The 21,539-nt window shown below is 36.4% G+C and overlaps 6 protein-coding genes and 1 pseudogene across 9 annotated transcripts in view; 4 read left to right on the forward strand and 3 right to left on the reverse strand.

The window, feature by feature from the left end:
* The first annotated feature begins 1,499 nt into the window (after window positions 1-1,499).
* LOC145606573 (F-box/FBD/LRR-repeat protein At5g22660-like) lies at window positions 1,500-2,893 on the forward strand. Its single transcript, XM_081662369.1, has 2 exons — window positions 1,500-1,738; window positions 1,891-2,893. Exons 1-2 carry the CDS (start codon window positions 1,500-1,502, stop codon window positions 2,891-2,893), a joined length of 1,242 nt encoding a protein of 413 aa, XP_081518495.1.
* Window positions 2,894-4,801: 1,908 nt separating this feature from the next.
* LOC145606584 (FBD-associated F-box protein At4g10400-like) lies at window positions 4,802-6,214 on the forward strand. Its single transcript, XM_081662378.1, has one exon. The coding sequence runs from the start codon at window positions 4,802-4,804 to the stop codon at window positions 6,212-6,214; it is 1,413 nt and encodes a 470-aa protein (XP_081518504.1).
* A 434-nt stretch (window positions 6,215-6,648) lies between these two features.
* LOC145606594 (F-box/LRR-repeat protein 13-like) lies at window positions 6,649-7,995 on the forward strand. The gene has a single exon (XM_081662388.1). It carries the CDS (start codon window positions 6,649-6,651, stop codon window positions 7,993-7,995), a length of 1,347 nt encoding a protein of 448 aa, XP_081518514.1.
* A 775-nt stretch (window positions 7,996-8,770) lies between these two features.
* On the reverse strand, window positions 8,771-10,018 carry LOC145580123 (splicing factor SF3a60 homolog). Its single transcript, XM_081637479.1, has one exon. It carries the CDS (start codon window positions 9,943-9,945, stop codon window positions 9,001-9,003), a length of 945 nt encoding a protein of 314 aa, XP_081493605.1. The 5' UTR covers window positions 9,946-10,018; the 3' UTR covers window positions 8,771-9,000.
* A 1,546-nt stretch (window positions 10,019-11,564) lies between these two features.
* On the reverse strand, window positions 11,565-13,614 carry LOC145580129 (splicing factor Cactin pseudogene; annotated as a pseudogene).
* A 264-nt stretch (window positions 13,615-13,878) lies between these two features.
* LOC145580138 (tRNA (guanine-N(7)-)-methyltransferase-like) lies at window positions 13,879-17,706 on the reverse strand. The gene is made up of 2 exons (XM_081637500.1): window positions 17,516-17,706; window positions 13,879-14,963 (listed from the first exon to the last, which is right to left on the reverse strand). The coding sequence occupies exon 2, from the start codon at window positions 14,903-14,905 to the stop codon at window positions 14,147-14,149; it is 759 nt and encodes a 252-aa protein (XP_081493626.1). The 5' UTR covers window positions 14,906-14,963; window positions 17,516-17,706; the 3' UTR covers window positions 13,879-14,146.
* Window positions 17,707-18,349: 643 nt separating this feature from the next.
* Window positions 18,350-21,539, forward strand: part of LOC145593554 (pentatricopeptide repeat-containing protein At4g17616-like) — a 113,077-nt gene continuing 109,887 nt past the window's right edge. For 2 of the 4 annotated variants that reach the window (XM_081649836.1, XM_081649821.1), the window contains exons 1-2: window positions 18,350-18,399; window positions 18,919-21,307. In XM_081649836.1, the coding sequence (XP_081505962.1) occupies window positions 19,066-21,177 (2,112 nt within the window). In that variant the 5' untranslated portion in view covers window positions 18,350-18,399; window positions 18,919-19,065 and the 3' untranslated portion in view covers window positions 21,178-21,307. Of the gene's footprint in view, window positions 18,400-18,798; window positions 21,308-21,539 lie in introns of those variants that run through there. The other 2 variants (XM_081649843.1, XM_081649829.1) reach the window with 2 other exon arrangements.

Here is a 21,539-nt window from a genome sequence, read left to right on the forward strand (position 1 = left end):
GATTGATATCTTTGGGAATTTAAAATTGTTCCATCACGTTAAATGCAGAAATTTAATGGAAAAAAAAAATCAAAGAACAAAAGACAGAGAAAACAAGAATTTGAAAAAAAAAAAAAAGAATGAAGTAAATTCAATAAAGAAATAAAAAGAGATTAGATTAAAAAAGAGAGAGAGAGAGAGAGATAGTGTGTTTCTGTAAAAAAAAAAGGAAACAAAATTTTGTAAACATGGTGGGAAGAAGAAGAATAGAATAAAGTTGTATTTCATTTATATAAGGTTGTGTTTTAATAGGGGTCTAGCTATTTTAAACGGATTAGGGTCCATAGAAGAATTTGTATATCATGGGCGCATATTCTTAGGTACACACTCTTGCACCTAGAAATAGGTGTAACAACAATACAATATGAACATTAGCTTTTCAGAATGTGAACATAGGCATAAAAAATATGAACATTAGCTTTTCAGAAAGTAAACATAGGCATAAAAATGTGTGATTTTCGATTTCTTATGTGGTGACTTTGTGATTAACTTTGCTTGATTAGGTTATACTACCTCCGTCAACATTTAGTTGCAACTTTGGGGTATTATTTGAGAGATATAAAATATTCCAAAGTTGCAACTAAATGTTAACGGAGGTTGTATATGATTTTATTAATTCTAATAAATTGAATTTTATCTGATTTTCTGCATTTTTTTTTATCAGTGAACATAATCATGAAAAATATGAACATATGCATAGTTTCCCTTAAATGTGAACATTAACTTTTCAGAAAGTGAACATAGGCATAAAAAATATGAACTTATGCATTTCAGAAAGTGAACATAACATTTCAAAATATGAACGTAAGCATTGATTTTCTTAAAGTGAATATAAGCATTTAAAAGGTGAACATATAAGTAAAAAAATATGAACATAAATATTTAAGAAAGACAACATATGCATAAACAGATTTAATTAATATTTCATGAACAATACTACATATTTCTATTATGAATATTTGAAATTATATATAAAATATTATTATGAATATAATGCATTTAATTATGAACATAAAAATTTGAAGTAATAAAAAATAATATGATTATAAAACATATGCATTATAAGTATTAAATGTTCATTTTTTTTACGTGTTCATTTTTTATTATTAAATGTTCATTTTTTTTTCATGTTCATATTTTTTACTAATTGTTCATATTTTTTTTACTGAATGTTCATTTTGTAGAGCGTAGTGTTGATTTTTTTACGTTGTTACACCTATCTAAGGTGCGGTGTACCTTAGACTAATTGTATCATGGGAACTCAAATTTTTATTTTTTTGGGTTAATCGCAAGCAAATATGCGGCCCAAGCCCAATGTTTTGGTGAAAAGTGGTGAAACCCAAGCATTCTTTTTTTCTAACGAACCTTCAATTACATTTAGTAATTATCACTTCATATATAAACCCGTGTCTAATCCTCTCTCACACCCCAAACAAAAAAAAAAAAAAAAACCGTCAACAATGGCCGCTAGATTGAGGATGATGAACAACAATGGCGGAGAGGACAGACTAAGTTCTCTTCCCGATCCCATCCTCATCGATATTCTCAGCCGTCTCCCCACCAACACCGCGGCTACCACTGCTATTTTATCCCCTCGATGGCATTATCTATGGACACATATCACTTCTATCGACATCAATTGCCGCAAATTCAATACCAGCATCGATAAGTTTGCAGATATCGACAAAGTCTTCCAAAGGTTAGCGTCTCCCTTAATCCATTCTTTTACTCTCCGTGTTTGTGGCCGGTCTCGTGGGAGTGAATGGTTAAGCGATTGGTCTAAACACGTGAATTCTTGGCTTCATCAAATTTGTGATCGTAAAGTACAACAAATCTGCATAAAAGTTATAGGCGTGATTTTAAGTTGATGAACATTGTAACGCCTTCAATTATTTTCCAAACTCCTACGTTGGTTGTACTTGAACTCGTCTCCGAGTTGTCTTGCTTTGTGCCTGATCATGCTATTAAAGATGATACTACTATGACCGATTTCAACCTTCCGAAACTAAAGAAGTTGAGTGTGACCGTGTTGCTGTTTCATTGTAACTTTTGGGGAAGACTAATTAAGTCTTGTCCGTCACTTGAAAATTTGTTGATGGTTATTCGTCACATTCGTCAGCCTAGAAAAATTATCGCGGATATTAATATATCCGCGAAAAATTTGGAGCGGTTGAATTTAGAGTTAATTGGATGCAAACTTTTAGCCAAAGTTACAATTGATGCACCAAGTTTAAAATACTTGAGTGTAAGTGACTCAAATCCAAGTTTGACATTGTTACCTGAGTCTGATGTGATGATCTTGAACATCAATAAATTTCTTGGATCTATTTCTCATGTGAGCTCCCTTACACTTGATTTAATCGCATTCACCTTTTCGACTCGATTTTACCCAAATTTGAGCTATCTTAGATTGAATACACATTTTATTAACAATGAGTATAAGATGCTCTTGGTATTGTTTCAATTATGTCCAAATTTGGAAGTACTTGTCTTGAGTAGTACGAGCTCACGTAATGTTGGCTTGATCTCTTCATCAAATGATTTCGCGGCACCTTTGCTTTTATTGACAAGATTTAAGAGAGTTGAGGTAGAGGTGAATTCGACTGATTACAATGAAGAGAATATATTGGATGCCATTAAGTACTTTTTGTGTTGCACACCTTACTTGGAGCGGCTCGTTTGTGTGTTTACTAAAAATGTGAGAACGGTATTGTATGATCGAAGCACGGAGTTAACGTTTTGGGAAAAACTATCCAAGTGTAGAAGAAGCTCACCACGGTGCCAAATCGAATTTTCGGGCTTATATATCAAGGTGTCTACCACTGCCGTTGCAATTAGAGGTAATGCTTCCTAATGGAAGTATCATATGAATCATGAATGTGTGATTATGCGTATTTTCTGTTAATTTATATTGATTTCATAGTCATCTTAAAATTCTCATTGATGGAAATTAGCTTGTTTTTAGGAGATATCAATTCAATAGTATTTGCCTGTTTCTGTTATACATTGCTAGTTGAATTGATTTTTATTGTTGAGCATTGTTTGACTAATTAATTAAATTCGTAATTTGAAAGGAGATAATAACAAAGTCATAAATATACTTTTCAATTGTTTCAAAAAAATAAAATAAAAATAAATATACTTTTCAACTGTTGATAAGATTGAATCAACTTTATGATTAAAACTGATTTTTAATGTTTAAAATGTTTTTTTTTTTTTTTTTTTTTTTTTTTTTCTATTTAGAGGGAAATTAGAAGCTGAACTGAACTGAAATTAAGTAAATGTGAACAGACCTAAGATTGATTTTTGCTGATTAAAATAATAATTTAATTTGGTTATTGGACGGGTTAGGCCAGGATCGATGTGACTCTCCCTTAAATGGATCAATATGGGAAAAAATAATGATAAAAGAGATGGACAAAAGTGAGCCCAATAATGTTTGTTAGGGCTTATATATATATAATTAACTTTCCTCAATTCCATATCATACTTTCTGTTAGATTATGTAAATGATCTAGTATGTAATTAGTTTGTAAATTACTAGTTTAGCCTTAACCCTAACCTAGCTTACGCTTGTATTATATATTGTTTCATGATCAATGAGAAAGGCACGGCAAAATATTCTCATATTCTCTCATGGTATCACGAGTCTAGGTTTTTCAATCCGAAACCCTAACTCTCTTCCGCTCATCTAATCTTCTTCTTCTTTTCTTCTCTAATGGCTGATTCTAGCAAGCTACATCCGGCCACACTTGTTAGCAACATCAAGACATGTATTCCGGTTACTCTGGATTACAAGGGCACTCAATACAACCTTTGGAGAACTCTCTTTCAACTTCACTGCCGCGCAAATATGGTAATTGATATTATCATTCCTCCACTGGTTGATCCCTCTGCTAAGAAACCCGAACCTTCTGCTGCTGAATTGGCTTTCTCGCAACGTCTTGATGACCTTGTCCGTCAATGGATATATGGGACAATATCCATTGATTTGCTCAACACCATTGCCGACCCCGATGACAAAGCGGTCGACGCTTGGAAACGTTTGGAGAATTTCTTTCTAAATAACAAGGCTGCTCGTGCTATGACCCTTGATGCGCAATTCACAAACACCAAGCTTGAACAGTTTGATGGTGTTAAACCGTACTGCTCACATCTGAAAACCCTTGCGGATAATCTGAGGAACGTTGGAGATACGGTCTCTGATCATCGAATGGCTCTGCAATTATTGAAGGGTCTCACCGATGACTACAAATCCTTTCGATCCTCTGTTCGACACCTCAATCCGCTGCCTTCCTTTGAGGCATTGCGCTCCATGCTTGAATTGGAAGAGCAGAGCAATGCATCTGATATTCCAGATTCCGGTGAGGAAGCTCTCCTCTCTCAAACCTCGCAACCAGCGTCGTTTCCGCAACAGGGGAGGGGTATTTCCGCGACTGACTCTGCTCGTGGAGGTGCGCCACCTGCTCGCGGTGGTCGGAAAATTAAAGGGAAGGGTGGTAAGAAGAGCAGCGCCGGCTCCGGTGGCCGGCACAACCAGTCCCAGCAGTCAGCACCGCAAGCTCAGCCCTCAGCGCAGCATTCTCACTCGGGGCAGCAGGGGTGGATGTATCCCCCCCCTTGGGCTTATTGGTCTCAGCCACCATGGGCCACTCCCCCATGTCCGTACCCTTGATCGAACCTTGATTAAACCCTATTGAAACCTTGATTAAACCCTATTGAAACCTCTTGAAAATCCTAATAAACTCACATGAATCATAATATGGATGAAGTAAATATCCTCATCAACAAAAACAATGGTGGTAAAAAGGACAGATTAAGCTCTCTCCCGGACGCTCTATTGATCGAAATTTTATCCCTTCTCCCTATCCATTCTGCCGTTGCTACCTCGATCTTGTCCCGTCGTTGGCGATCCCTTTCGACCGAGCTTCGTAACCTTATCATCGACATAAATAGCGGTGAAAAAAACTTTGAAAAATTTATATCCTCTTTCGATCACATCCTCAATCAATTCACCTCCCCGCGTATCCAAACCTCAAAACTACATTTGAAACATTTCGATAATAACCACTATTTGGAAGATGATCTATTCGTAAAACTGTTAAACTTTGTGTATTCAAGTCTTCCTCAAATTTCCGCCTTAAATCTTGTAAGTTTAGATATAAGCTTTTCTGATTTTGCCTGGTTTAGCATACATATACCAAGTTATGTTTTCGAAATCAAATCACTCGTAAACCTCGAATTAGATGGATGTTATTATTGTAGATATCTTAAAAATGGTATTGTTAATCTTCCTAATTTGAAGAGGTTTAAACTAGGTCTTTATCGGTTGTTCAACCTTGAATCATTGAAGGCAATTCTTAAGTATTGTTCTTTATTGGAGACTTTGATCTTGACATTCGATTTGTCCAAGGATCAACATAACATAGATGACTACATAATAGATATTTCAGCTCCAAATTTGAAAGTTTTGGTGATTAATAGTACATATGTCTCGTCGTTTTTAATAAAAAAATTTGTGATTGATACACCCTTGTTGGAAGAGATTGAGATTAAAGATTGTATTGCATCTTATTGCTTCGTCGAGACTCTGAGTTATTTGAAAAGGGCATCTATTGTGTTTAGGGATTCTATCGATAGGAATTGTAGATTCAAGCAAGGAAATGCTCTTTATACCTTAATACCTGTTCTTTTTCGAGGGATGTCGAATGCTAACTACTTTAAAATAAAGGGTGGTCTTGCTATCTACAACAATGCCCTTTTTCCCGTGGATGCAAATGTTTGGTCACTCTTTCGTAATCTAACTCATCTTCGATTGGCTTTATCTAAGACTGTTATCAATTGGGGATCCGCAATACCATTATGTTTGTTACCGAAACTCAAGAAGATAGACTTGTTGGAAATCAATATTATTGGAGGCTACAATGATGCCAATTTGGTTCAAGTCATTCTAAGCAATGCACATGTTTTGGAGAAGCTTTACATTTCTTGCATTGCTAGTAAGAATTCTAACCTTGGCGATTACAAAAAAAATCAATTACGGAAGGAATATGACTTCTGTGGTATATTGTTCAGCCTTATTACAAGGAGTTGTTTAACTTGCGAGATTGAGTTTAATGGAGTTTATATTCGTGCATCATCAAGTAATGTAGGTACAGAGTACTTCTATAAATGACTGGGTTGTATACCACAAGTGCTTTGCTGAAGACGACCAATTTTTCAAATAAATAATAATGTATGCCTCAGTTTTTTCTTTAGACTCATTAAGAACAATATGAGGCTTGATTAATTATCTCATGCTTTGTGGTAGTCCAAACTTATGTGACTACATGTCTACATTAGAATTTTCTGAATAGTTGGTCAATAATGTCAACATTGATGTTCTTAGAGAGAAGATTTGATGTCACAATCCATCCTACTATTTTTGCCCCTAATTTTTATATGTAGTCTTTTTATATTCATAGTAAACTCTGTTTTAGTTTTCTATTATAATCCCTCCAAAATAAAATTCAAAGGTTAGGTAGACTTTTTGTATCCACCAACCAATTCAACTTCTTTTTTATTTGAGAGAGTTCAAAAAAAAAATCTCACTCAAAAATCCAAACAAAAATGGCTGAAACACTCTCAAATTATGAAGAAGACAGATTAAGCTCACTTCCAGACACTCTTTTGGTCGATATTCTTTCATTCATCCCATTCAAATCCGCAGTTGCCACCTCTATCTTATCTCGCCGATGGTGTTACCTGTGGACACAGCTACAACTCCCTCACCTCTTTTTAGACGGGCCATGGCCGCGTGCCACTAACTCCGATCACTCTGAAAAATTCTTCCAATTCATCAACACGGTTGATAATATTTTCAACCGGATCACCTCCCCACTTATCAAAACCTTCCATCTACATATTCCTTACCCACAAACTGCGAAGAATGATGAATTTGAAGTGTGTTCTACTTATTTGGAATCCTGGATTCGTCGTGTTTGTGTCCTTAAAGTGGCTAAGATCAAGGTAAGTTGCGACTTTCCTTACTATCTTGGACCTCATGTTCGTTTTCCGTCTTGTGTATTTGAAATTGAATCACTAGTAGAACTTGAATTGGGTGGAAATTTATGCTGTGAATTGCCAAAAACTGAAATGGTTAGTCTTCCGAATTTGAAGAAACTTGTGTTAATTGACCTGCCAACCAACAATAGATCAGTGTTTGAAACATTGTTTAAGTCTTGTCCTGTGTTAGAAATGCTGTCTTTGGAAATAGATGAAGATTCTGCTAACTCGGAATATCTGACAATATCAGCTCAGAATCTCAAGTCCTTGATTATCAGGGGAAAATCGCGGCATTTTGTGTTTACCATTAAAGCACCATTGCTCCAACACATTGAGATTCGCGGCTTTCTTGGTCTGTATAGTTTTGATCAGTATCCAAGCAGATTGGTCAGGGCAGATCTTGACATTTCGAACTTTAGCTATAGTAGGATTGATTTTATAAGATATATACCAAAACTTGTTCAGGGGATTTCTAGTGTTGAATCTCTTAACCTGTTAAATGGTCTTTCTGTGTTCAATGCGCTTGATAGCTTGGATTTTGATATTGGGTCAGTCTTTCATAATCTTGTCCATCTTACCTTAGATTTGTCTAAGAATGAAAAGGATTGGGGTGATCGAAATCCAATACCAATATGCTTGTTAAGTCGGCTTAAGAAGATAAAATTATTGAATACTCAGGGTAATGCCAATGATGTGAAGTTGCTCGAGTACATTCTAAGTAATGCAACTGTTTTGGACCGGCTTTATATTTCCTCCGTTCATGATGGTTATGGCGATGATGATGGTGAAAGAGGTCAAGTATGGAGGGAGTATAAATTGTCTAGAACAATGTTATTGGTTCCAAGGAATACCAAAATAACCATAAATGTTGAGGATCCTCTGTTTGGTCAGACATCTACTGACAGTCCATAATCTGCAAGACTGCAAGGCATGAATGATTTTGACATGTAAGAATTGAAGTGGCTCCTGTTTCTGAACTTCAAGTTTCACTACGTATTGTTTTTCTTTACGAAAGACAGGTTATACCAAATACGCCTCAGTACTGCTTGTTGAGAAGCTTGAAATTAGACTGCAGAATATGATTACCACACAGGCACTTATGACCTGATTTTATTTATTTATTTATTTATTTATTTTTTTTTTGACGGCTTATGACCTGAATTTAGTTTGTGCTTCAAGAATGTAAAATTGATACACTTATTAATTTTTTTATTGTAGCATTAATTTACTTTCTGTAAAGAGACAAATTACATGTTTGATATTTGTGGAATATGCTTTTACACCTAGATCTTTCACTTCTGCATAAAAAATAGGAGTCAAATTTGGAGTTTTGCATATAATATAGGAGTCAAAATTGGAGTTCTGCATATAATATAGGAGTCAAATTGTCTGTTGGGACTTGGGAAAGCTTTCAGACTTGTCATCCTGAAGCTGTTTTGTTTAAATATAAATCTCCACAAAATGTAATTTACAGGTTCTAGATTTTAATCGAAAAGCAGGTGAATTTTTGTCTGAGTTTTGATTGCTTAGTAAGTGTCAGAATCAAATTTCTATGCCCCCCTGTGTAATACAAGTATATTCGAGTATTATATTATTGTGTCTGATTGTTTCTGTTCTGGAGGTGTAGTATAGAGTACTGAAATTAGCTACACATACGAATATCAGTTAACTAAACGTGACCTTCTAATGGAATCAGAAATATCTGTTATTCTCAAAACAAATTAGGAATCTGTTACAAAAGTCTGATTCAGACATAAGCTACACAGTTCAACAAAAGACTACAAATCAATAATAAAAGGTAAAAAGTTATATAATCAGATTAAGCCCTGCCTAATAATAATAATAGTGTTGGTCATCTTAGTGTAGATGGATGTTACTGCCTGCATCTTCATAAACCTCGTCTGATACAGGACACCACTAGAACATTTCCTGTCTCGGTCGAATGTCCTCCCACAGCTTTTCTGCCTCATCAATCTCAGTAATCTCATAAAAGATCTGAGAGTTAGGTATTCCTAGGCAATGCATACCATTCTCATGACGCTCTTCACGGAAGTGCCTCTCGAAAGCAATCTGCCCCTTGTAGGTGTAATTCCCACATATCTGACACTCGAATTCTTGGTCAAGTCCATCCCAACCCAGCACCAAGTTATCAACCTTTTCGACATCCTTTTCTCCCTCGATCTCATAATCAGCCTTGCAGTCATAAGTTATTTCGTTAGCAGTCATCATTAGCCTGTTGTCAACATCTTGTCGAGTTTGCTCAATAGTCTCTTCTATTCTCCCACACAACTTCTTGACATTGGCCTCGACGAGTCCTGTCACTTTATAATCAGACTGTTGTACATCTTCTTCTCTTCCCGTCTTTAAGCACTTTCGATTCAGCCTATCTTCAGGGGTGTTCTTGACCAGTAACAGCCTCGCCGCTTTCTGTAAGACAGTACCCTCAGAATTGAGTCCCAAAACATCCAAACCCTCTTTAAGCTTCTCCGGTCCCAACTCAATCAAACTCTCCAATGTATTACACTCATCAACTTCGTCGACAGCCATCATTTTAGACCGCTTCTTACCCCTACTACCCCTCTTCCATTGTTCATCGAACACCCTGTCAAAGGACTTCACGGGTTCCGTTCGCTCCAAGAATGACTCATCAACAACAGAAATTGTATCAACACAATCAAGAGGACACCTAAATTCATACCCTTGAACACCACCTAAGGGAATTTCGTACTGCTCACCATCTCGAACAAAATTGGAAGCCGCCCTCGGGTTAAGGCGCTTGTACTCGTGTGTCTCCTCCTTGGAAATTTCATCGAACTCCTTAAACACCTTACTAATAATCTCACATACTTTATGGACTTCCATTGCTAAACTTTAAAATTAAACTAACCCTCTTAGAAGACTTTCTTTAAGATTTTTTTTTTTTTTTTGTTAAAGGAATTTGATTTGCATATAAACACTAAATGTTGAGGGATATATATAATTGATGAATGAAATTAAGTCGGTTCATTTGATGATTATTAGGCGGTGTAATCTTTATATGCTTGAGGGTCAAGTTCCCGGATTGTAAATTGATTTTTTCTTGCACCCCAATCTTGTTTAATTAGACTTTGTTTTTAAGGAAAGTTTTACTAAACGTTTATTTTAGAAAAGTTTAACTAGGGCTTGTTTGGCATCAGTTTTGGTTTTCAGTTTTCTGTTTTTTTTTTTAAACTAAAAACCAAAAACAGGAAACAAGAAAAAGGTGTTTCCACTTTTCTATTGTCAGTTTTCAAAATTATCATAATTTTAACAAGTTTATATAATTTTTGATTCATTATGGGACACATATCATATACTTTTAGAAAACAAAAAACCAAAAAACAGAAAACCACAGCGGTGCCAAACGAACCCTAAACTTTTTTATTTAACATAAAACCTTTTTTAAGGAAAGTTTTATTAACTTTTTTTTTTTTTTTTTTTTTTTGAAACCCAAGTTTTTTTTTGGGTTTTTTCTAATAGAACCCAAGTTTTGTTTAACCTTATAACTTGGGTTCTATTAAAACAAAAATAAATAAATTGTAAAATAGAGTTGGTAAGTTTAATCAAAACTCAAACCATTTGTATAATTATAAATTTATAACTTTTATAATGAGTCGAGTATTAAGAGCTTATTCTATTCAACTTAATTTCAGTTCAGTATAGTTCAGCTCCAATTATTTCAGTTTCGATCCTAATTTCCCTCTCTCATAAACAATTCACTTTAGCTCTATTCAATTTAGTTCAGTTGTTTTCAGTAACTCGGAACAGGCCCTAAGTACAATTTAGTTCAGTTGTTTTCAGTAACTCGGAACAGGCCCTAAGTAGTTAGTTTTTACATAATTAGATTTGTAGTAAAAATACAGTACAAGTAGACCTACATATGATATTGTTTGGTTAGATTTCATTTAAATGTCGTCCCAAAATCAATATCAGATTAAAACATGTAACTTTTACTTTGTATTTTAAAAAATGGATGAGTATATTCCGGAAAAGGTAACAAAGTTATACAACAATTAGTGTTATTGTAAACCGGGTCTATTCTAGTCTTTACATAAAACAATTGCCTTTACTCTAGCAATAGTAACTTGTCCGAGGATGACAATAGAACGAACTTATCTGTCTGGCAGCTAATAGCATAGACATCGACAACCACAGTGCACAAATTTAGTGTACCGAAGGCACAAGGCAGGGTATAATAATAAAAGTTGTATGTAAAGCACAGCATTTGCGAAGTAGATATATTCTGCAGCTTAAATATCATCAAATTCATAATTCAGATTCAAGATTAAAACAAACTGTATCATGTTTTATACAATTTTGAAAACATATTACGAAGTAATAAATTTGTAGATACAATTCTGAAGGCAATTATTGCATCTATAACAGTCTGAAAACACTCAAGGCGGATGCTGAGATGAGTCTGAAAACTTGAATGTGCAGAGTGATTGGGAGCATATACATTTTTATCGTCGATAACCATACCGCTTGAAGTTAAAATACAAACGTAATGTGCCTTGTTCAAAGGTACACCTAAAACCCTTTTTACATGAAAGCTCCCACTCTTTAAGCACAATTCGGAACGCTAGATCTTCATAAGGAGGCCCGGCTTGAAATCTAATAATACATGTCTCAGTAGAGTCCCCGTCTTTCTCAACAAGTGGTTTGGGAACCTTAGAACTGTCAATAAGGTGTGGGTAGAATACATTGAATTTGTAGCCTTGAACAAACTTGGGAGGAGGGTTATCACGGCTGTAATGTGTCCGGTTATACTTGTTCCATTCATAACTTGTATGAACATAATTGAAATACTTGGGCTTTCTTGGGCGATACATGTCATGCCAATCATACACCTGTGAATCCAGGTTCACTACAGCATCGGAACCCAAAACCTCGTCACCTTCCTCCATGGCTCCCATACTTTCTTTCTTTGCCATGACCTCAAAGTCACCCTCCTCTGGCTTTGAACGCGGTTCTAAAGCCATTGCCGCTGCTTCTTTCAACCACCTTTTCTGTTCCACCAAAACTCCCAAGCGCTTCTCCAAAACTACCCTATCCTCATCAGGATCAATTGCTTCCTCACTATCTTCACCATGTAAGAGCAAAGGGGAATATGGACCATCCCGAGCATCTTCAACTTCTTCCTCGGTTCCCTCCACAGATTTAGTGTTTTCCTCTCGGAGAGCCTGCTGTACTTCAAGGCGGTGCAAATTTCTACTCATATGAATTTCATCAAGACAAGCCTTAGCCTTGTAAAACTGAAGCTGTTTAAGGACAGCTTCCCAATACTCAACCACCTTCGCTCTTCCAGTAAGCATCAATGACTCAATTTGTACTAATAGTGCTACCAAATCTTTGTAAGATTTGCCTTCCAGGTAGTCTATGACATCTTTTTCAACACTCGTATGCATACCACTGAGTCCAACTCGATGATCAATTGCCTCTTTTTTCGTAATTTCACCCAACTCCCACTCACAAACCACCATCAATGCCTCCCAATACTCCACATGAGTTGACGATGAAGGCGTCCTGTCAAGATCAAGGTGCAGTTTAATATCATCAATTAGCTCCTGAAATTCTTTAACAGTACTTAAGCCCTTGAAAACCATGTAAGGCGGCTCATCCAACTCCTTGACATCGGATTTATCAGATTCATCAAGATACACAATAAGAATATCAATTGGCTTTGCTCTCCCTTCGCGCAGCCGGACCCTAGACCTTATTTTATACTGTTCTAAAAGAAACTCTCTTTCTTTCATCTCCAAGTTACCAGATTCAGCCCTATTTCTTTCTCTCTGCAACATCACTAATTCCTCGTCTCTCCGCGCCTTCTCTAGCGCTCTCTCTTCTCTCCTCTTCTGCATCTTCTTAACCTCAGCCATCAGTTCCTTCTGCCTCTTCTTCTCAGCCTTAACGGTGAGGTCATCCATTGTCGCCTTAAAACCTCGCATCATCACATCTCTCTCGATCTTCTTCTTCCACACAAATTGCTCATTGGTTATCTGATTCTTGAACTTCTTCGCCACACTCACAGCCTTTCTCTGCGCCTTCTTCGCGAGGTAATCCTTAACCTCTTCCTCCGAAATATTCCTCTTTCTTTTCCTGCTGTAGCCAGCCTCTTCAAAGGATTTTGACATATCATAGTCAGAATTGTCCTTGAATTGCCGGCGTCCTCTTCTACGACTGCTCCTGCTGCTCTCATGACTCAACATGTTTTTGGCTGGTCAGGGATTTGGGTAAGGGAAGAGAATTGATCGTGGAGGAGGTACTAACTTTTATTTGGTAAAATACATTAAGCAGCGGATTATTTATATATAATTGAAGGGCAAGTACTGGATTATCCCTTTACCCAAAAAAAAAAAAAAAAAAAAAAAAAAAGAATTATCCCTATACTTGATGGCCAAGTAAATCTACCAGTTCATGGACAAAATTGTTGTCTTTCCTATACTAAAATTAAAATTTATGTGTAAGAAAGTAATCCTATTATCCTTAGGAACTTATTTCATGATTTATTAATTTATTTTTATTTTAAAAAAAAAAAAAAAAAAAAAAAAAAAAAAAAAAAAAAAAAAAAACAAACAAACACACACACACACACTTAATGAATCAATTACTTATAACCCAAACTGGTTAAAAGTTCCCGTATATTATTTGATCTACTAATATTATTGATTGTAAATCTAGTGTGCAAATAATGTACCAAAAATATCTTGAGTGAAGTTAATTGTGAGCATAAATTGAAATTCATCTTGTAGTTAACCTGTAAGCATAATATATGAATGATAATACAGTCAAAACCACTCAATATCTTGCATATTAGCACAGTGCAGATTCCGCATCTCAAAATTGAAATTGAACTACTCCTATGAGATGTATAATAGATTTGTTCGACTAAAAACTAAAAAGTCATTCTAATAATACAGAATACTGACTAACCAGACAAAGCAATCTGTCTGAGGCTCGAAAAATCTGTCTTGAATTCCTGGTGACCTGCTTTACTTCTTAGCACCAAGAGTTTAAAAGCCAGTCCAATGTTACAGTGTACAGACTAACCAGACAAAGCAACACGTCTGAAAACTGCTTGAAAAGTTTGTCCCCCATTTCTGGCGACCTTCTGCCCTTCCTCGGTAGCAGATACTAGGAGCTTAACAACAGGATCGGCTTCAAGCTCTTCATCTGTAATACCCTCAAACATGGGATGATTCTCAAGGCATGTTCTCATCCAGACTCCCAGCTCCTCAACATCTGTGATAGTGTAGATGATCCCTCCTTCCCGGAGTACATAAGCATATTCATCCAGCAAGAATGGGCTTATTACTCTACGACGGTGATTCTTCTCTTTAAAGTGTGGATCAGGAAACAAGAAAAACATTTTTGATAGTTGACCCTTCTCAAAATAGTTTGGAATGTATTTCATGGAGTTGGTCCTTACCACAGAGACATTCTGGTATTGACCAGGATTTGTTGTCCTCAAGCCCAAAATCCGCTCCTTAACATACTCTGTCACCTTATCCCTAATTTCCATTCCAATCATTAGCTTTTCAGGGAATAGAGTTGAAAGGCTAATACAAAGCCCTCCAAAACCACAACCTACATCAGCAAATTCAATCCTCCTTGCATCTCCAGATCGGTCAGGGGAAGGAAAAATTTGAGGAAAATGAAGTGAATAGTCAACATGTTGAGGTGAAAGTGGAACAGGGAAGTGAGAATCACTTAACGGATTGCTATGGGCTCGGGCTCGGTAAAATCTCTTCCGAGGCAAACCTGTTGACTTATTAAAAGTTGGGTTTCCCTTGTTCTCCAACATGCTTCTTGCCTTCTTACCCAGGATGACTGGCTGGTGCAAACTTGAAGCTTCAATAGGTCTGCTCAAAGTAACACCCAAAAAAGAGTTAAAAGGAAAGCAGACAGAGAACCCATGATATCATTCACCTGCTTTTCAAAAATAACATGACAGAAGAAGGCCGCTACACAGGAAATGGTCCAGTTGAAAACTCTAAAACAAAATATATGCAGAAATTTCACTCATCAAGAGAAATAATAGTGAAAAGAAGAAACGACAACTATGAGCAAATGAAACCATGGCTCTCAAAATTATGTTTGCTAGCTTGCAAATAGCAATATCAGTAGATGTAAACGTCTAGAAAACAATTGTTGTATAATGACTATCAAACATGAGCCAAGGTCAACACTGTTTCATCAATTTCTTATTAGAAAACCTACCTTAAACTCCAGGAATCAAAAGCAAAATGACATCTTTGAAGTTTGAACTTCAGTTCACTTCATAAGTAAAGCAATATTTATCATCCAAACATATTACACCTTATGCTTTTATCAGGGGAAAGTAACTACATGCTCTGATTTTTTTTTTTTTTTTTTTTTTTTTTTGGACAGGATACATTTTCTGTTGAAATTTGAAAACATATACCATGCAACCACATCACAAGGGCAACAGAAGCGTTATCATGGCTTCATCAAGAACCAGAGGCGGGAGGCCTATCCATAAAATAAAACTAACTCGCCATAAATTCACGCCCATCCCTCAATTGCTTAAAAAAGAAAAACAATAAAACACATCTACAAATTGATGAAATTGTAGGCCTTTCATCCTAGACTTGTGTATGTGAGTGATTTAATCATAGCCAGAACAATTTAAAGCTATCCTATAACTCAGGAAAAAGTTTTCCTCTCAATTTGATATGTATGGAAATGCTTTGATATTTCCTTAACATTAAAGTAAATTCTTGGCCACGAGGTACCCTCCTCTCTGGACTATCATATTAAGCTCACACCAGACATTGTTATTGGGACCCCACCCCTCCCCCAAAACAGCCTGACTTCTATCAAAGGCTAGCTGGAAAGTCATTCACATAACACTGACTAAGCCTGCCTAACATAACCTGTATAGTTCATGTCCTTCATGCACAAGCCTTCAATCAAGCACTCACAGGCCCGCGAAGAGTCTTACTAAAGTGCTCTCTACTAGTGCTTAGCAACAAGCCAAGAAGCCCAAGATACTTTTCAATCTGGGAGCATGTTCAGTCACTCACCTCCATCAAAGTTTGAGGGAAAGTATTGGGGAATAAAGGTCTCTTTGGCCAACGTTACACTATGTTTGGAGGGGAAGATATGGACGGAATGGGAAGGAGAGGAGAGGATATCTTTTTCCTGTGTTTGGATACAACGTTAAGGGATGGAAGAGGAAAGAATTGGAGAGATTTATATTCCTTCCCCATTAAACCAATCCCTCCAGATAAGAAAGTTTTGATTGGGAAATGAAATGCTAACCAAACAAAGTGTTAGTGTTATTTCCTTTGTGCAATTTTGTTTATTTCCCACTATAATATCTGTTATATTGTTATGATATTTAATCATTTCTAAGCAAGATTGTTAGAGTCGATGTAAGCCATGATATCATTAGGGCTGCAAAAGCTATGCTCTGTAAGCTCACAAAAGGGAGTTATTGCCTTTGTAAAAATCAAGCCTATTGAATGAAATCTAAGAGAGAATTCCTTAATTAGTTGTCACGTCATTTCTAACTAACCAAGTCACAATATTTTGCTTCAATTACATTCCTCGGAAACAGAAAGATTCCTATCTATTCTATCAAATGGCTTTTTGTAAGGATGATGATTTTGTAAATGAAGATGGCTGGAAATTACGCAGACCTTACCTTTAAGGCTTTAACCTAACCCCATTTAACAGACCCTATAAGTAGAACTTTCAAAACCCCACAAATCGTTCTTTATAATGTATGAAGAGAAAATAAGCAATTATCTGTTCAACTTAATTCACTACAATAAGTTGCAAATAACTAAACTAAGCACAAATGTACAATATAACTCTCGAGCAGACCATACCCGGCAGGGGGCGGCCGCCCTGGACACAGGCCCAATATCATGGCGTTCCATCCCAACATGAAAAGTTATAAACAAAATCCTGTGAATTTAGGCAGTATGGTTGAAGTGTTTCAATGGTATTGCAGCTCTGTTAATCATCAAGCTTCTTAAAGGGGTTCATTAGGGTGCTAAACACTGCCAAGCCGGAATAGTATTAGGCTAGGCACGAGCTCAATGGGAATAAGGCAGGTTCAAATCCAAGGTTGGCTAAGGCTCCAATAGCCTCATATAGGCTCGAATAATGCAACACATTAGCAACCAAATTCAACTCAATCATCAATTGAGGCTCAGAAAAACACATAAAATTCTGGTGGCTTAAGAATATCAGCGTAAATTGCATACAACAAAATTGCTCATTATAATCGTTCATAAATTCAGGGATTATCCCCAATAGTTCAATAATCCACCTTAGAAAAACCCTAAATTGACTATGCTAGCAATTAAATAAAAGACAGTGAAATTAAGCCCTAAATTGTGAAGTTGATAAACGATGTTAAAGAAAGGAAAAAACAGCTTACCTCAGAAATCAAAAGCTGCTTCAATGGAGGAGAGAGAAAGCTCAAAATCCACTTCAATGGGAAGTCAGAGTACGCTTCAATGGAGGAAAGAGAGGGGATGCAGTGTAAAAGTGAAAAACTAGAAATAAGAAATTAAAACATAGGAAGAAAGGTAATGACCCTATAATCTTAACCGCCGGATCTAATAATCAACGGTCATAGTACATTCCTTTTTTTTAATTTTTTTTTAGGAAAACATTAGGTAGGAATAAATTAGAATCCGCTTAAAGCCTCAAACTATGGCCCTATTCTTTTGAGCTTGTAGCACGACTGGAGAGCAGAACAGATTTCAATAGATCAGAGCGTGCAGAGTAAAGTAACTCGAATGAACAGGGCCTAAAACTATTCGAGAACAGATCACACAAACAAATTTCAAAAAACCACGAGTATTCCATCTTAGCACAAGGTGAGCTATCGTGTATTCGTGTTACTCATCCTTCAATTACGAGAAGAATTAAAGGCATTAAAATAAAAACTAAGGGATAACATTCTAATTGCTAATATCATCATAATTAACCAAATTGACAAGAGACCTCTGAAATTGTTGCTCTGTATTTTTATTTAATTTTTTTTTTTTTTTATAAGTTGACAAAGGAAAATAGTTCTATTATGCCGAAACCTCTCACAGATTATATTATAAGGTGATCTAAACTCCTCTACCTTTTCTCCTTGAATCCCTCGGTTAATTTCATTCTATTTCCCCAAGTGAACCAAACGCCCCACTTAATCATTTTAATTTCCTCCTCATTTGTTTGCTAGCAATACGTTTCCTTCATTGAAGCATTTCTCATTGTAGCGGCTTCTGAGCTCTCTCTCCTCCATTGAAGCAGCTTCTCAGCTCTGAGGTAAGATGCTTTTTTTTCATTTATTTAGTCACCGAATATCAATTTCACACTATAGTTAATTTAATTATTGTCAGTATAATCAATTTAGGGTTCTTCTAAAGCTGGATTATTGAATCCCTTGTTATAATTACTCAACTTATGGAAGATTATTTATGTCCAGTGATTTTGTTGCTAAAATATTTCTATGTGCACTCTTTTCAGATGTGAAAATATTACTTGAATGTGAATTTTAGGAGCTTAATTTTATAATTGAGTCAGTTTTGATTGCTAAGATGTTGCATTTTTCGAGCTTAATCGAGTCCATAATTAGAGCCTTTTAGTGAAGGCTCGTCCTACTCCTATTCGGGCTTGGCTCGAAGGTTTAACACCCCTAATGATCCCTCTTAAGAAGTTGATGCCCTTAACAAGGTTTCAATACCATTACCATTAATGTTAGGATGGAACTATGAAAACGGGCCTCAATACCGTTATTTTATGCATGATTGCTATAATAACATTGTTGTGGAATGTATGAAACAGGCATTTGTTAAATTATAATATGGAATGAGTTATATGATGCTGATTTCATCACATTTGTCCAAGATTCTGGAAGGCATGTCTAGTCACTATGTTTGGTAGGTATGGATACTTTATATACGCGTTTACAAGGCATTATAATTGGTACAGATGATTTGGAGGGTGTATCATCGGTTAATTTTACTTGCTGCTTCAAACATTACGAAGTCTGCAGCAGTAGTCCACAATGTACATATCAGTAAATCTTTCTGTGGAACTTATTGGGAAACTAATGTGTGCAGTAGACAATTTAATGTTGCGTGTGTCAGGCGTTTCTGTACTAGAACTGAGCAAGATGAGCTGTGTTGGGAAGGTCCTAACCATGATATTATGTTGAAAAATCTTGAAAGTGCATTGTTGGATTGCAAAGATTTTGAGGCATGGCCAGTCTTTAGCAAGTTTAAGAGTTTGTATGGTTTTCCTCCACCTGCTATTTTGAGTAAGCTGATCTATGGACTGTCTTACTCATCTAATCACCGCTCACTTCCTAAAGCATGCAACTTAATATTTAAAGTTGCAAAAGAAAATTCTGAATCACTTGAGCATGATTGCTTGTCAAGGCTTTGCCTTTCGCTTGTAAGAGCTCAGATGCCTGTACTCGCATCGAAAGTACTCAGACTCATGCTGCACAGAAATAGTGTTCCCCCAGTGGATGTGCTGTGTTCTGTGTTTATGCATATGGTGAAGACCGAGGCTGGCACATGTCTGGCATCTAATATCCTTCTTGAAATTTGTGACCATTTCCATCATCTTTCAGAAAAGAGATCTGAATGTGCCATGTCTATGAAACCTAGTACTGCAATCTTCAACCTTATTCTTGAGGCTTGCGTGAGATCTGGATCATCGCTGAAAGGGCAACAGATAATAGAAGCAATGGCACGAATAAGAGCAGTAGCTGATGTACACTCTGTTCTTCTATTCACTTACATTTATGAAATGAATGGTCTGAGGGACGAGTTGAAAAGGTTCAAAGAGTATGTAGATCAAGTTTCATTGCCACTTGCTCGGCATTATGTTCACTTCTATGACAAGCTTTTGAGCTTGCATTATGATTTTGATGATACTGATGCTGCTGCCAGCCTGGTAACTGATATTTATCTTCTATGGGGGTCACGTCCTCTGCAACTAAATGAGGAACTGATGAAGCCTTGTAAACTGCCCATTGGTTCCCCATATTTGAAAGAAGGTTTAAAAGTTCAAGTTATGTTTGAGTTACTGCAGAAGGATTTTGTCATTCATGTAAAAGGCCAAGAGGAGTATGTAGCATTTAAGAACGGAAAACTTATTATTACTAGTAAAGGCTTGGCACGACTCATTATAAAATACAAGAGAAGAGGTAGAATTACTGAACTTTCTGAACTTTTAGTTGCAATTCAAAAGAAGATGGGTACAGCTCAAGAAGAAAATCTTTGCTGTGATGTAATCCATGCATGCATTGATTCTAGTTTCCTTGAGACTGCTCATGATATATTGGATGATTTGGAAATGGCCAATATGGCTGTTCCCTCCTCAACATATATGTTACTTTTGAATGCCTATCGCAAAGAAAATATGTCCAAGGAAGCAGAAGCCCTTGTGAAACAAATTAAAATGACTGGTTTGCTCATTGATGCATCTGATGAAACAACGGTGTCTAAGTGTCTTTCAGGAGTAGTACATGGAAGTGTGGTTGAACCAAATACCAGTAGGCAATCAGAATTAGCTGAATCTTTGGTTCTAGAAATGAACTGGGATTATAATAAAGCTCCATCTAAAGTTTATGAGCTTAATTCTTCTATGTATTTCTTTTGCAAGGCCAAAATGATGGAGGATGCTCAGACAATATACAGAAAAATGCAGGAGTTAAAGATACAGCCCACAGTGCAAACTTTTGCTCACTTGGTACAAGGCTACTTATCTTTGGAAAGGTATCGGGAAATCACCATCTTGTGGGGTGACATCAAAAGGTTTATGGATTATGGATGTGCACTTGCAAACAGGGACTTGTATGAGTTACTGCTGTTAAATTTTCTTCGAGGAGGCTACTTTGAGAGAGTACTGGAAGTTCTTCACCATATGAAGGAGCACGGTATGTATGCTGATAGATGGATGTATAATAAGGAGTTCATAAGGCTTCATAAGAACCTTTATAGAAAATTGAAGGCCACGGAGGTTAGAACCGAAGCACAGAGATTGAGGCTTGAGCATGTTAAGGACTTCAGGAAGTGGGTTCGCAATAATTGAACCAGTGTTGGGGCTATCTGATTTGGTTGATAGAATGGAAGGCACCCTAACTCTTGGTGTGTAATTAATCAAGCCAACAGGTAGATAGAGATTCACAGTGAAGCCAGACTGCCAGAGACTTCGCTGAATGGTGAGTAAATTAATTGATCCATTTCTTTTTCTAATTGCAATTTATGAAAAGCAATAGTAGTTTTTTATGTTTTCAGCTATGGCTAACCAATTCAAACTTGGTTGTATATAAAAAAATCCTTATTGGTTTAAAGTTTGTGTCAAGGTAAATCGGCCTGATGGCCTCATATAAGCAAATTTTCCTGATTCCGGCCAAGACTGTTTCTAATCCCTTTAAGCTTAAAGCTTTAACA

The sequence above is a fragment of the Chenopodium album genome, chromosome 2 (genome assembly GCF_948465745.1).
Source record: "Chenopodium album chromosome 2, dcCheAlbu1.1, whole genome shotgun sequence".
In the NCBI taxonomy this organism is placed as follows: Eukaryota; Viridiplantae; Streptophyta; class Magnoliopsida; order Caryophyllales; family Amaranthaceae; genus Chenopodium; species Chenopodium album.